Here is a 13992-nt window from a genome sequence, read left to right as displayed (position 1 = left end):
ACTCCTCCATTGTTGGTGGGATTGCAGACTGCTACAACCATTCTGGAAATCAGTCTGGAGGTTCCTCAGAAAACTGGACATTGCACTACCTGAGCTATACCTCTCTTGGGCATATACCCAAAAGATGCCCCAACAAATAACAAAGACACTTGCTCCACTATGTTCATAGCAGCCTTATTTATAATAGCCAGAAGCTGGAAAGAACCCAGATACCCTTCAACAGAGGAATGGATACAGAAAATGTGGTACATCTACACAATGGAATATTACTCAGCTATCAAAAACAATGACTTTATGAAATTCGTAGGCAAATGGTTGGAACTGGAAAATATCATCCTGAGTGAGGTAACCCAATCACAGAAAAACTCGCATGGTATGCACTCATTGATAAGTGGCTATTAGCCCAAGTGCTCAAATTACCCTAGATGCACAGAACACATGAAACTCTCAAGAAGGATGACAAAAATGCAAATGCTTCACTCCTTCTTTAAAAGGGGAACAAGAATACCCTTAGGAGGGGATAGGGAGGCAAAGTTTAGAACATAGGCAGAAGGAACAACCATTCAGAGCCTGCCCCACATGTGGCCCATACATATACAGCCACCAAACTAGATAAGATGGATGAAGCAAAGAAGTGCAGGCTGACAGGAACTGGATGTAGATCGCTCCTGAGAGACACAGCCAGAATACAGCAAATACAGAGGCGAATGCCAGCAGCAAATCACTGAACTGAGAATGGGACCCCCGTTGAAGGAATCAAAGAAAGGACTGGAAGAGCTTGAAGGGGCTCGAGACCCCATAAGAACAACAATGCCAAGCAACCAGAGCTTCCAGGGACTAAGCCACTACCTAAAGACTATATATGGGCTGACCCTGGGCTGCAACCTCATAGGTAGCAATGAATAGCCTAGTAAGGGCACCAGTGGAAGGGGAAGCCCTTGCTCCTGCCAAGGCTGGACCCCCAGTGTCCGGGATTGTTGGGGAGAGGGAGGTAATGGGGGGAAGATGGGGAGGGGAATACCCATAAAGAAGGAGAGGGGGAGGGCTTAGGGGGATGATGGCCTGGAAACTGGAAAAGGAAATAACATTTAAAATGTAAATAAGAAATACCCAATTTAATAAAAATGGAAGAAAAAAATCCCTTACACTTCTATAGTATCACGTCAAAGTTTATTTTCAACTTATCTGCTGTACCTCAGATTGCAGAGCTCTCCCCATTCTGTCTCCTGTCGCTCTGGCTGCGATAACACTTCTGTAATTTTGGAGAGTTCTTTGCGCACTCCACCATGCTTCGTCTCCATTTTTTTAATTTCTCTTCTAAGTACATCACCACAACTATTTTTAATTTCCAGCAGTCTTTTACATAAATATAATTCATCCCAGAGTCCCAATAGGCAAGCAGAATCTCTATCTAGGTGAAAACAATACAGAGGCAAAATATCTGAGCATTTTTTTCCTTTTTTTTTTGTGAGCATTTTTTAATGCGTGATGAACTATATACATTTTGACACTCTCTCGTTCACTGAGCTAACAGCTCCTTGCGTGTGGACAATGTAAAACGCGTTTGTCTGACTTTTGAGATACAACTGACAAGATCTTTCTCATGTTCGGCTTCATGACCCTTATAAAACCACATGAATGTTGTAAGAAAAGAGGGGACTGCCTTCATTGGGCCCAAGGAAGAGATTACTACACTAAGAGATCAATGACGAACAGGATTCAGGCAGAAGGTAAAAATCATCTAGCCCATCTGCAGCATTTCCTGAGACTCCAGTGCAGTCTGCTGTTATACAGGATGGAGTGGGAGGGATAGACTTATAACTTTACCTGAGACCACTGAGGTCAAATAGATGAGCTTATTTTGTCAACAGTATTTAAGATAAGATATCATCAGCAATGAAAGATCGTGAACCCAAACCTTACAAAGGGAAGGGACTGAACGGGAACCAGAAAGACCGCCTTGTTCCTCTGTAGAGAGGTTCTTACTAGACCCTAAACCATGGGGTTATACCTCAGTACCTGATTTGCGTTTATAAGGTCTAAGGTTTAATCCCTGGAACTGAATGAAACAGAAAGTATCTTCCAGATAGTGACAAAAGTGACAAACATCTAACTCGCCTCTGTGAAAATTCCCACTTCACAGATACAGAGTAGGTAAAAAGGCTTATGAGATCTCAGGGAAAATGAAAAGGAATATCTGGAAAGAGTCCAGTTGGATAGAAGAAATCACTCCTGATACTCCACAGCACACAGGACAATAAAATAACTGAGTGACAACTGCCTGATGATGTCAGAACAGTGGCGATCACTGGTGATGCTAGGCCAACAAGCACACACAGCTATGAGGTGACAGAGGTGACGACCACTCTCATAGATCATACTATCATAACCATCCATATTGTATATATGCATGGTAATGTCGGTCACGTGTACACACGACCACATATCATTTAAACATAAAAATATATAGGCAGAACTTAAAACCATACTTTATCAGAATATCATCATTTCAGAAAAACATGAAAGCAGATAAAGATCTATACACTAAAAACTGCGAACATTGCTGAGAAATCTAAATGAGTCATATATGCAATCATATACTTTGCTAGAGTCAAATTATTATTATTTAAATGTTAATTCGGGGTTGGGGATTTAGCTCAGTGGTAGAGCGCTTGCCTAGGAAGCGCACGGCCCTGGGTTCGGTCCCCAGCTCCGAAAAAAAAAGAACAAAAAAAAATTTAAATGTTAATTCTTCTCATTCTAATTCCCTGGAAGCCACAGGCTTTTGTTTACATTTATTCCTATAATGTGTATGTATACATATGTCCAGGGGCGTATGTGTCATAGAGCATGTGGGAACGTCAGAGAACAAATTGTGGAAACTGGCTCTCTCCTTCCACCTCTGAATTTAGGGATCAGACTCAGGACATCTTCAGGTTTAGTATAGATGCCTTTACCTGAGGTCTTAGTTTCCTTTCTATTGCTGTAAAGAGACACAAGACAAAGGCAACTTATAAAAGAAACATTTAATCTAGGGCTCAGGGTTCCATAGCCATCATGATGGTGAGCGTGTACGTTTGCAGTAAGTGAAAGGTTACAGTTTGGTTCACAAGCCGGAAGCAGCGAGAACTCACTGAAACTGACATGGGATTTAGAAACTCAAAGCCCACTCCCAAAGACACACCTTGTACAAAAAGGCCAGCCCTCCTAACCCTTCTCAACAGTTGCACCAACTAGGGACCAAGCACTGAGCTGTGTGAGACCATGGGGGCCATTCTCACCCAAACCACAATGCCTGCAAAGCCAAAGACACCGGACTGTTCTTAATAGAAAATATGTTTATAAAATTCCTATGCAGGGAGGTCTGGGAATACGGTTTAGTGGGAGAGCAGTTACCAAACATGCACAAAGCCTGTATTAAACCCTCACTGCACATGTGCAACAGCCAAAATGGTCTCCAGACTCGAGCAGAAATAGGGGAGTGAGGATTGTTTCACCCACTACAGAGCTATGGAAGTCGAAAGCGCGACGCCAGTGAGTTTTGTCATAAAGGGGGACTACAGTTTAAAAGACAGAGTAGACCGACACAAAACAGGCAGCTTCTTTTTGATAAAAACAACGTAAGTGCAATAGATTGCAGCATCTTACTCACAGACAGGAAAACATCCAAAGGAAACCAATGACTTCCCGTGAGTGCTATATGCTAATAAGAAGCATATGTGGGGAGATAAGGTGTGGGTGAATGGGAGAGCAGCAGTGCTGTCAAGTGTGCAGGACACCGCAGGGTGGACCCCCACCACCAAGTGCTACCAAGTGTGTAGGACGCCCTAGGATAGACCACCACCAGCTAGAAATGATCAGATTCAACCCTGAAACAAGGAGAAAGTCACTGCAAACACACACACACACACACACACACACACACACACACACACACACACGATAAGGAATGTACCCTGAATATACACTGAATTTTTGAAAAACAACTTAATTTCTTTAAAGGTGAAAGGCTTTGTAAAGGCTAAAGAAAATCGCTAGTGGAAGACTGGACTGTATGAAGGACGTGACAGAATGGTTATATCCGGTTGTGTTGTGTTCTGTTTGGATTGAGGCAGAGTCTCTATGTAGCTGTGAGTTTTTAAAACACTTACTACTTGCAGAGATGGTCCCAAGGAGGTAGGGATAGCAGGGAACAGCTCTACCATTACTGTGGTATTCCAGGTTGAGACCATGGTCAGCCTGACCTAATCGTGGTGAAGGGACAGGAGTGTAAACAGTCTGAGGAAAGTGCCACGGGGGTGACCACAGTGACACTCTACTTTAATACCAAATGCATGTAGCATGAGCACAAAGTGTAACGCCTCACTGTTCTGTGTGACAGCTCCCTCAGTCTGTATCTGCTAATACAAGCCACACACAAACACCTCATATTTACACGCCGACATCACCCTTCCTTCCAGCCTGCGTGTTTAGCCTCAGAGCATGTGCGTCACTAGGGATGCAGCAACTCACAGTCATCTGAGGCCGCTTCACATGGCAGAGTCCCGTCCTCCAGGCCTTCCCCAAAATTTTTTAGCTTCTTGACCTGTAAAATAAACACCACAAGGAGTCCTCAAAATGTTTATACCATATATGGCGTGTGAATGCGATATTATTTTATCTTAAAATATATTGGGCTGGAGAGGTAGCTCAGTAGTTAAGAGCACTGGCTGTTCTTGCAGAGGGCCCAGGATTGGATTTCATGCACCCGCAAGCTAGTTCACAGCCGTCCATCACTCCAGTGCCAGGGCACCAGACGTCCTCTTCAGATTTCCGCAGGACCCAGCATGCATATGGTATATGTACATACATCAGACAAAACTCACACATAAAATAAAATTTTAAAAAAGTATGTGTGTGTGTGTGTGTGTGTGTGTGTGTGTGTGTGTGTACAAAAGTACAGGTACTTCTGAAAAAATGGAATTTTGTCAGAAGGTGCCTTTTGGATAATTGCTGTCCTATAATTTCTTTTTCAAAAAAAAGTCTTTATATTACAGAAAATTCTTTTTTTCTCTTGACATTTAATCATGTATTTTAACATATTTTTATAACAAATTACACTATCTTCTCAATGTTTTTCTTGTTTGAGACAGGGTCTCTCCATGTAGGAACCCAAACAAGGTAGGTAGGAGCCTGTAGATAGGAGCTGAGGTAAAGGCCATGGAACAGTGCTTCTGCCTGGCTTGGAAGGCTCTCTATGGCTTTCTCAACCTGCTTTCTGATAGGACCCAGAACCGCAGCCCCTACAGGCATTTTCTCAATTGAGTTTCCCATCTCTCAAATGGCTCTCGCTGTGTGTGGGTGATAGGAAAGAAGCCAGCACAAGAGTTACTGTGTGTCATTGTCTTGAATTAAAACAGCTCTCACACCCCCTTTCCCTCAGACAACATCAAGCTCCATGGTTTCTCCATCTCCTGAAGGCAAAGCAAACCTGGTTCCTCTTATCAGCAGCCTGGCATTCTAGTGTGCCATCACGGGTGCCATTCCTCTTGCGGAAACCTTATCATTTCCTTATACTGAAGCATCTGAGTGCAAAACTCCCTGCTATGACCTTCCCATCTTGCTGGCAAGCAGTAGCTTCTGCGATCATCCAGGCCTCCATCCCTCCAGGATATAGTGCCACATAGTGCAGGCCTAGGGTGAGCAGCACTGAGCCCGTGGGGTGTTACAAGGTCAAGTTTCTACACCACTGCTCAGGCCTAAAGAGGGGCAGATGGGAGACTCAGCAGCTCCCCCGTGTGGTCACACAGCGGCTCAGGGCTCTCTGTGGCTCTCAGGGCTTTCATGACTCCTTTATGGTAGGTACCTCGTGCTTTTCTTTAGATGTGTTCTTTGCATACCTTAAAAAGTAAAGAAACACAAAATTATTTCAGGTGACTAGGAAATATTTTGAATGTAAATTATATTTTCCTTACATATAACAATCTGAAGTTATAATTTACTCTGTTCATAACTGTTATACGATATTTAAGATACAACTATTTCTACAAAAGGACTTGAAAATAAACTTAAGGAACAAATTATTAGTAGTATCATGACCAACAGTTAACTTTAGTCAAACGTTCTGATTGCCAAAGAAAAAGGAAAACACATTACTTTTATTATTTGATAGAAAGAAATATACCGATACTTTTTTGCTTTGTCATTTAAAACTATAATCAGGCCTTGGCATACTGATACATGTCTCTAGTCCAAACAATTGGGAGGCAGAAAAAGGCAGATCTCTGTGAGTTTGAGGCTAGCCTGGTCTATGTAGTGAGTTCTGGGCCAGACAAAGCTACAAGTAAGCCTGTCTCAAAACAAACAAACAAACAAACAAACAAACAGAAGGAGCTAGAAAGATAGTTGAGAAGTTAAGAACATTTGTTGCTCTTGCAAAGGACCTGAGTTTGATTTCAAGTACCTACATGGTGACTCACAGCCACTGTAACCCTAAGTCCAGAGGCTGTGATACCCTCTTCCAACCGCCAGTCAACAAGCACAGATGTAGTGCACATACATACATACATACATACATACATACATACAGGCAGGCAGGCAGAACATGAATAAAAGGCATAAACTCAATTTTAATTTTTTTAAATAAATGATAAACACATGCCATCAAACTTTCATGAGTACTAAAACCCATTTAGACAATACTGTTTAAGCCTTTAGGAAGCCCTTTTTAAAAACAACACTAGGAGCTAGCTTTCTCTCGAACTTATATGCAACTCCTAGAAGAAGAGAAAGAGGAGGATGAAGAGGAGGAAGAGGAGGATGAAGAGGAGGGAGAGGAGGATGTGCACCTCATCTGTGCTTGTTGACTGGCAGTTGGAAGAGGGTATCACAGCCTCTGGACTTAGGGTTACAGTGGCTGTGAGTCACCATGTAGGTACTTGTATATGGGCTGGATCCCCAGGTAGAGCAGGCTGTATGTAGCCATTCTTTCAGTCTCTACTCCAAACTTTGTCTCCATATCTCCTCCTATGAATATTTTTGTTCCTCCTTCTAAGTAGGTCTGAAGCATTCACACTTTGGATCCTTCTACTTCAGCTTCATGTGGTCTGTGGATTGGTTCTTGGGTAATTCAACCTTTTGGGCTAATATCTACTTATTCGTCAGTGCATACCATGTGTGGTTTCTTTTGTGATTGGGTTACCTCACTCAGGATGATATTTTCTAGATCCATTCACTTGCCTATGAATTTCATCAAGTCATTGTTTTTAATACCAGACTAGTACTCCACTGTGTAGATGTACCACATTTTCTGAATCCATTCCTCTGTTGAAAGGCATCTGGGTTCTTTCCAGCTTCTGGTTATTATAAATAAGGCTGCTATGAACATAGTGGAGCATGTGTCTCTGTTATATGTTGGAGAATCTTTTGGGTATATGCCCAGGAGAGGTATTGTTGGGTCCTCAGGTAGTTCAATGTCCAATTTTCTGAGGAACCTCCAGACTGATTTCCAGAGTGATTGAACCAGCTTGCAATCACACCAACAATGGAGGAGTGTTCCTCTTTCTCCACATCCTCACCAGCATCTGCTGTCACCTGAGTTTGTTATCTTAGCCATTCTCACTGGTGTGAGGTGGAATCTCAGGGTTATTCTGATGTGCATTTCCCTGATGACTAAGGATGTTTATTTCTTCCCATACTCCTCAGCCATTCGGTATTCCTCAGCTGAGAATGTTCTGTTTAGCTCTGTGTCCCATTTTTAATAGGGTTATTTGGCTCTCTGAAGTCTAACTTCTTGAGTTCTTTGTATATTTTGGATATTAGCCCTCCATCAGATGTAGGATTGATAAAGATCTTTTCCCAATCCGTTGGTTGCTGTTTTGTCTTAGTGACAGTGTCCTTTGCCTTACGGAAGCTTTGTGGTTTTATGAGGTCACATTTGTTGGTTCTTGATCTTAGAGCATAAACCATCAGTGTTCTGTTCAGGAAATTTTTCCCAGTGCCCATGTGTTCGAGACTCTTCCCCACTTTTTCTTCTATTAGTTTGAGTGTATCTGGTTTTATGTGGAGGTCGTTGATCCACTTGGAGTTGATCTTTGTACAAGGTGATAAGAATGGATCGATTTGCATTCTTCTACATGCTGACTACCAGTTGAACCAGCACCATTTGTTGAAAATGCTGTATTTTTCCCCTGCATGGTTTTAGCTCTTTGTCAAAGATCAAGTGACCATAGGTGTGTGAGTTCATTTCTGGGTCTTCAATTCTATTCCAGTGATCTACCTGCCTGTCTCTGAACTAATTCCATACAGTTCAATCATTATTGCTCTGTAATACAGCTATCATGGATTTGTTGTGTTCCAAATGTATTTTCAAATTGCTCTTTCTAACTCTATGAAGAATTGAGTTAGAATTTTGATGGGGATTGCATAGAATCTGTAGATTGCTTTTGGCAAGATGACCATTTTTACTATACTATCATCTCTTCTGCAAATAGTGATATTTTGACTTCTTCCTTTCCAATTTGTATCCCTTTGACCTCTTTTTGTTGTTTAATTGCTCTGGCTAGGACTTCCAGTCCTACATTGAATAGATAGGGAGAGAGTGGGCAGCTTTGTTTAGTACATGATTTTAGTGGGATTGTTTCAAGTTTCTCTCGATTTAGATTATGTTGGTTACTGGTTTGTTGTATAATGCTTTTACTATGTTTAGGTATGGGCCTTGAATTCCTGATCTTTCCAAGACTTTTATCAAGAAGGGGTGTTGAGTTTTGTCAAATGCTTTCTCAGCATCTAATGAGATGATCATGAGGTTTTTTTTCTTTAAGTTTGTTTATATCATAGATTATGTTGATCGATTTCTGTATATTGAACCATCCCTACATCCATGGGATGAAGCCTACTTGATCATGATGGATGATCGTTTTGATGTGTTCTTGGATTCGGTTTGCAAGAATTTTATTGAGTATTTTTGCATTGATATTCATAAGGAAAATTGGTCTGAAGTTCTCTTTCTTTGTAGGGTCTTTGTGTGGTTTAGGTATAAGCATAATTGTGGCTTCAAAGAAGGAATCTGGTAGTGTTCTGTCTGTTTATATTTTGTGAAATAATTTGGACGGTATTGGTATTAGGTCTGATAAAATTCTGCACTAAACCCATCTGGTCCTGGGCTTTTTTGGTGTGGAGACTTGTAATGACTGCTTCTGTCTTTAGGGGTTATAGAACTGTTTAGATGGTTTGTCTGATCCTGATTTAACTATGGTACCTAGTATCTGTCTAGAAAATTGTCCATTTCATCCAGATTTTCCAGTTTTGTTGAGTATAGGCTTTCATAGTAGAATCTGATGATTTTTTTTTAATTTCCTCGTTTCTGTTGTTATATCTCCCTCTTCATTTCTGATTTTTGTTAATTTGGATACACTCTCTCTGCCCTCTGGTTAGTCTGGCTAAGGGTTTATCAATTTTGTTTCTCAAAGAACCAGCTCCTAGTTTTGTTGATTCTTTGTCTAGTTCTTTTTGTTTCTACTTGGTTGATTTCAGCCCTGAGTTTGATCATTTCCTGCCTTCTATTCCTCTTAGGTGTATTTGCTTCTCTTTCTTCTAGAGCTTTTAGGTGTGCTGTCAAGCTGCTAAAGTATGCTAAAGATCTCTCCAGTTTCTTTTTGGAGGCACTCAGAGCTATGAGTTTTCCTCTTAGCCCTGCTTTCATTGTCTCCCTTAAGTTTGGGGATGTTGTGCCTTCATTATCATTGAATTTTAAAAAGTCTTTAATGTCCTTCTTTACTTCTTCCTTGACCTTGAGTTATCATTGAGTAGAAGACCATTGTTCAACTTCCATATGTATGTGGGCTTTCTGTTGTTTTTATTTGTTATTGAAGATCAGCCTTAGCCCATGGTGATCTGATAGGATGCATGGGATTGTTTCAGTCTTCTTGAATCTGTTGAAGCCTGTCTTGTGACCAATTATATGGTCAATTTTGGAGAAGGTACCATGATGTGCTGAGAAGAAGGTATATCCTTTTGTTTTAGGATGAAATGTTCTATAGATACCTGTTAAATTCATTTGGTTCATAACTTTTGTTAAGTTTCTCTATGTCTCTGTTTAGTTTCTGTTTCCATGATCTGTCCATTGATGAGAGTGGGGGTTGAAGTCTCCCACTATTATTGTATGAGGTGCAATGTGTGTTTTGAGCTTTAGTTTCTCTTATGATTGTGGGTGCCCCTGCATTTGGAGCAAGATGTTCAGAATTGAGAGTTCATCTTGGTAGTTTTTTTTCTTTGATGGGTTGAAGTGTTCCTCCTTATCTTTTTTGACAACTTTTGGATGGAAGTCTTTTTTTTTTCCATTCTTGGGACCATTTGCTTAGAAATTTTTTTTCCAGCCTTTTACTCTGAGGCAGTATTGGTCTTTGTCACTGAGGTGCACTTCGTTTATGTTAGTCTATGTCTTTTTATTGGGGATTTGAGTCCATCGATGTTAAGATATAATAGAGAAAAGTGACTGTTTCCTATTGTTGTTAGAAGTGGAATTACATTTGTGTTGCTATCTTCTTTTGTTTTTGTTGAAAGATGATTAATTTCTTGTCTTTTCTAGGGTGTAGTTTGCCTCCTTGTGTTGGAGTTTTCCATCTATTATCCTTTGTAGGGCTGGATTTGTGGAAAGACATTGTGTAAATTTGGTTTTGTCGTGGAACATCTTGGTTTCTCCATCTATAGAAATTGAGAGTTCTGCTGGATATGGTAGCCTGGGCTGGCATTTGTGTTCTTTTAGTATCTGTATGACAGCTGCCCAGGATCTTCTGGCTTTCATAGTCTCTGTTGAGAAGTCTGGTGTAATTCTGATAGGTCTGCCTTTATATATTATGTGAACTTTTTCCCTTACTGCTTCTACTATGCTTTGTTTTGTGCATTTTGTTTTATGACTATTATGTGACAGGACAAATTTCTTTTCTGGTCCAATCTATGTGGAGTTCTGTGGACTTCTTATATGTTCATGGACATCTTTGTCTTTAGGTTAGGGAAGTTCTCTTCTATAATTTTGTTGAAGATATTTACTGGCCTTTAAATTGGGGATTTTCACTCTCTTCTATACTTACTATCTTTAGATTTGGTCTTCTCATTGTGTCCTGGATTTCCTGGGTGTTTTGGGTTAGAAGCTTTTTGCATTTTGCATTTTCTTTGACTATTGTGTCAATGTTTTCTATGGTATCTTCTGCCCCTAAGATTCTGTCTTCTCTTGTATTCTATTGGTGATGACTATGACTCCCAATCTCTTTCCTAGGTTTTCTATCTCCAGATTGTCTCTCTTTCTGATTTCTTTATTTTTTCTATTTCCATTTTTAGATCCTGGATGGTTTTGCTCAATTCCTTCATCTGTTTGGTTGTGTTTTGCTGTAACTCTTTAAGGGATTTTTGTGTTTCCTCTTTAAGGGCTTCTACATGTTTACCTGTGTTGTCCTGTATTTCTTTAAGGGAATTATGTATATCCTTCTTAAAGTCCTCTATCATCATCATGAGATGTGATTTTTAATCCAAATCTTGCTTTTCCGGTGTGTTGTGGTATCCAGAACTTGCTGTGGTGGGAGAACTGCGTTCTGATGATGCCATGTAGCCTTGGTTTCTGTTGCTTAGGTTCTTGTGCTTGCTTCCCACCATCTGGTTATCTCTGACGTTAGGTGGTCTTGCTGTCTCTTATTGGAGCTTGTCCCTCCTGTGGGCCTGTGAGCCTGTGATCTTAGGAGTGAGAGCACTCCTGGGAGGCCAGCTCTCTATGGGCCAAATTTGGGTCTGGAGGACTGTGGGGCAGCCTTAGCTCTGGGTGCAGATGGAGACTGGAAGGATCCTGCCCCAGTCTGCTCTGTGGTTCCTGTGCCCTGTGCACTCCTAGCAGGTCCCTCTTTGGACTGTTATTGGAGGGAAAGTAGGATCTCACCTATGGGCTTAGGAGTGAGAGCACTCCTGGGAGAACAGCTCTCTTAGGCAGGTTTTGGGTCCTGAGCGCTGTGGGACAGCCTTAGCTCTGGGCACAGATGGAAACCAAAAGGATCCTGAGAGCCTTTTATTACATCATATAAAGAACTCCACGCCTAATAGTGTAATGTTAGGCCATCATTTGCATGTCAATTATATGTAAGTATCATTAAAGAGAATGTCTTGGTTGTGTTTTATTGCTGTGAGAAGTCACCATGACCAAGACAATGTATAAAAGAAAGCATTTAAGGGTCTGGAAAGATGGCTCAGTGGTTAAGAGCACTGACTGCTCTTAACTCTTCCTCAGTTCAATTCCCAGCAACCACATGGTGGCTCCCAACCATCTCTAATGGGATCTCATTCCCTTTTCTGGTGTGTCCGAAGACAGTGACAGGGTGATCACATAAAATAAATAAATAATTCTTTAAAGAAGAAAACATTTAAACTGTGGGTTTATCCACAGTTTCAATGTGTCAGCCCATGGCCATCATTTCAGGGAGCATGGCATTAGGCAGGTAGGTGTGGGGCTAGAGCAGTAGTTAAGTGCTTAAATTTATCTACAAGCAGCAAAGAGAGGCCAGGTCTAATGTGGGCTTTGAAACCACAAAGCCTAGCCCCAGTGGCATACTTCCTACCAAAAGCCATACCTCCCCATAGTTCCTAAACAGTCCACCAACAAGAAACCAACCATTCAGATACATGAGCCTATGGGAGCCATTCTCACTCAAACCACCACAGTTACCACCAATTACCCATCCTCAACTTTCTAAACAGAAGCTCTACGGACAAGTAGCTGAGTATAAATATCCAACACACTTTACCAAGGTCTCTAACAAGGTCGATGGAGTCCTATGTACTCAAAAGGCCAGAGAGCCACACGGGTGACAGATTTCTACACACACATGTCATAGTCACCTTTCTGCGCTGAGCACCTAACTAATATAGTATGGACAAATATAACAGAAACAATTGATTTTTCAGTTATATTTTTAAATTGTGTCTAAAATTAACTGGCAGAATCAGATAAACAATCCTCTTCACTTTGGTCATACAGTCGATGGTTAGATTATTATATTTCTTTTAAATTTGGTTTCTGTAAAACAGGCCACAGTGAAAATCTGTAATTACTGTCACCTTCAAAAATTGCATACCCTTTTCTTTCAAAACGCCACAATGGTCTCGTTTCTTGTTGGGCATTAGGACACATTCTATTGCCCAAAATGGCTTATTTTATTTAAGAAGACTTTTTGCCATTTCTGCTTTCCTGCCCCTGTCTTCCAATGTTAAACAACTAAGGTGTGACATCTCCCCACACACACACTCATCTCCCTGTCCTTTCTAAGAGCATGCAAACACACATTCTCCCCAGCGTTCATTTTAGTAAGAAAAACCTAAGTCTTACATCCTTCCACAGTTATCACCTCCTCTCATGCTTCGCTGAGTAAACATTCTCCAAGCTGTTGGGCTTCCATGAAGAACACTTGTTGACCAGTCCCAGTCTCTTTCAGCCTTCCAGCAGCATTGGTGCAGCTGAGTGTCCCTCTGCTTTGAGTGACTACTGTAGTCATTTGTTTTATTCCCATAAAAAGCACTGCTAATATAGTGTTGCAGTGAACAAAACATCTCACTGTTACCTTCGATCGTCCTGATGTAGTTCACGAGCGCAGCTCTGCTTCACCTGTAGCATAGCACTTGTGTCTGCAGTACACGTCTCAAATGTTGGCATAGAATCTCCAGGAAAAGAGTTTTTATTTTCACTTCTGTTTATTTCCATCAAATGTGTGGCAGGTTCACTCCTTTAAGAGAGTCATAAAAGTCAGTGGGTTTTTTGTTTTGTTTTGTTTTGTTTTTTGTTTTTTGTGGGTTTTTTTTTTGAAGTTTGGGTTTTGGTTTTGGGTGTTTGTTTGTTTTTAGTAATTCTACCGACCAAGGTTAAAAAACAACTGGATGAAACCCTATCTTTCACATTTTAATTCATTTATTCACTTTTTAAAAAAAAAAAGATTAAAATGTCCCAGCTAAAGAAAATGAAAGACGTATTTTCTAATT

General features: G+C 40.9%; 1 protein-coding gene across 3 annotated transcripts in view; it reads right to left on the bottom strand.

The window, feature by feature from the left end:
- Poteh (POTE ankyrin domain family member H) overlaps window positions 1–13992 on the bottom strand; it is an 85171-nt gene that overhangs the window by 50128 nt on the left and 21051 nt on the right. For all 3 annotated transcript variants that reach the window (XM_087587095.1, XM_087587097.1, XM_087587096.1), the window contains 4 exons: window positions 13578–13739; window positions 5846–5879; window positions 4513–4585; window positions 1195–1411 (listed from right to left, as the gene is read on the bottom strand). In XM_087587095.1, the coding sequence (XP_087443221.1) occupies window positions 1195–1411; window positions 4513–4585; window positions 5846–5879; window positions 13578–13739 (486 nt within the window). The remainder of the gene's footprint in view (window positions 1–1194; window positions 1412–4512; window positions 4586–5845; window positions 5880–13577; window positions 13740–13992) is intronic.

The sequence above is a fragment of the Rattus norvegicus genome, chromosome 15 (assembly GCF_021556685.1).
Source record: "Rattus norvegicus strain SHRSP/BbbUtx chromosome 15, alternate assembly SHRSP_T2T, whole genome shotgun sequence".
In the NCBI taxonomy this organism is placed as follows: domain Eukaryota; kingdom Metazoa; phylum Chordata; class Mammalia; order Rodentia; family Muridae; genus Rattus; species Rattus norvegicus.
This window is presented reverse-complemented; position numbering and strand designations above follow the sequence as displayed.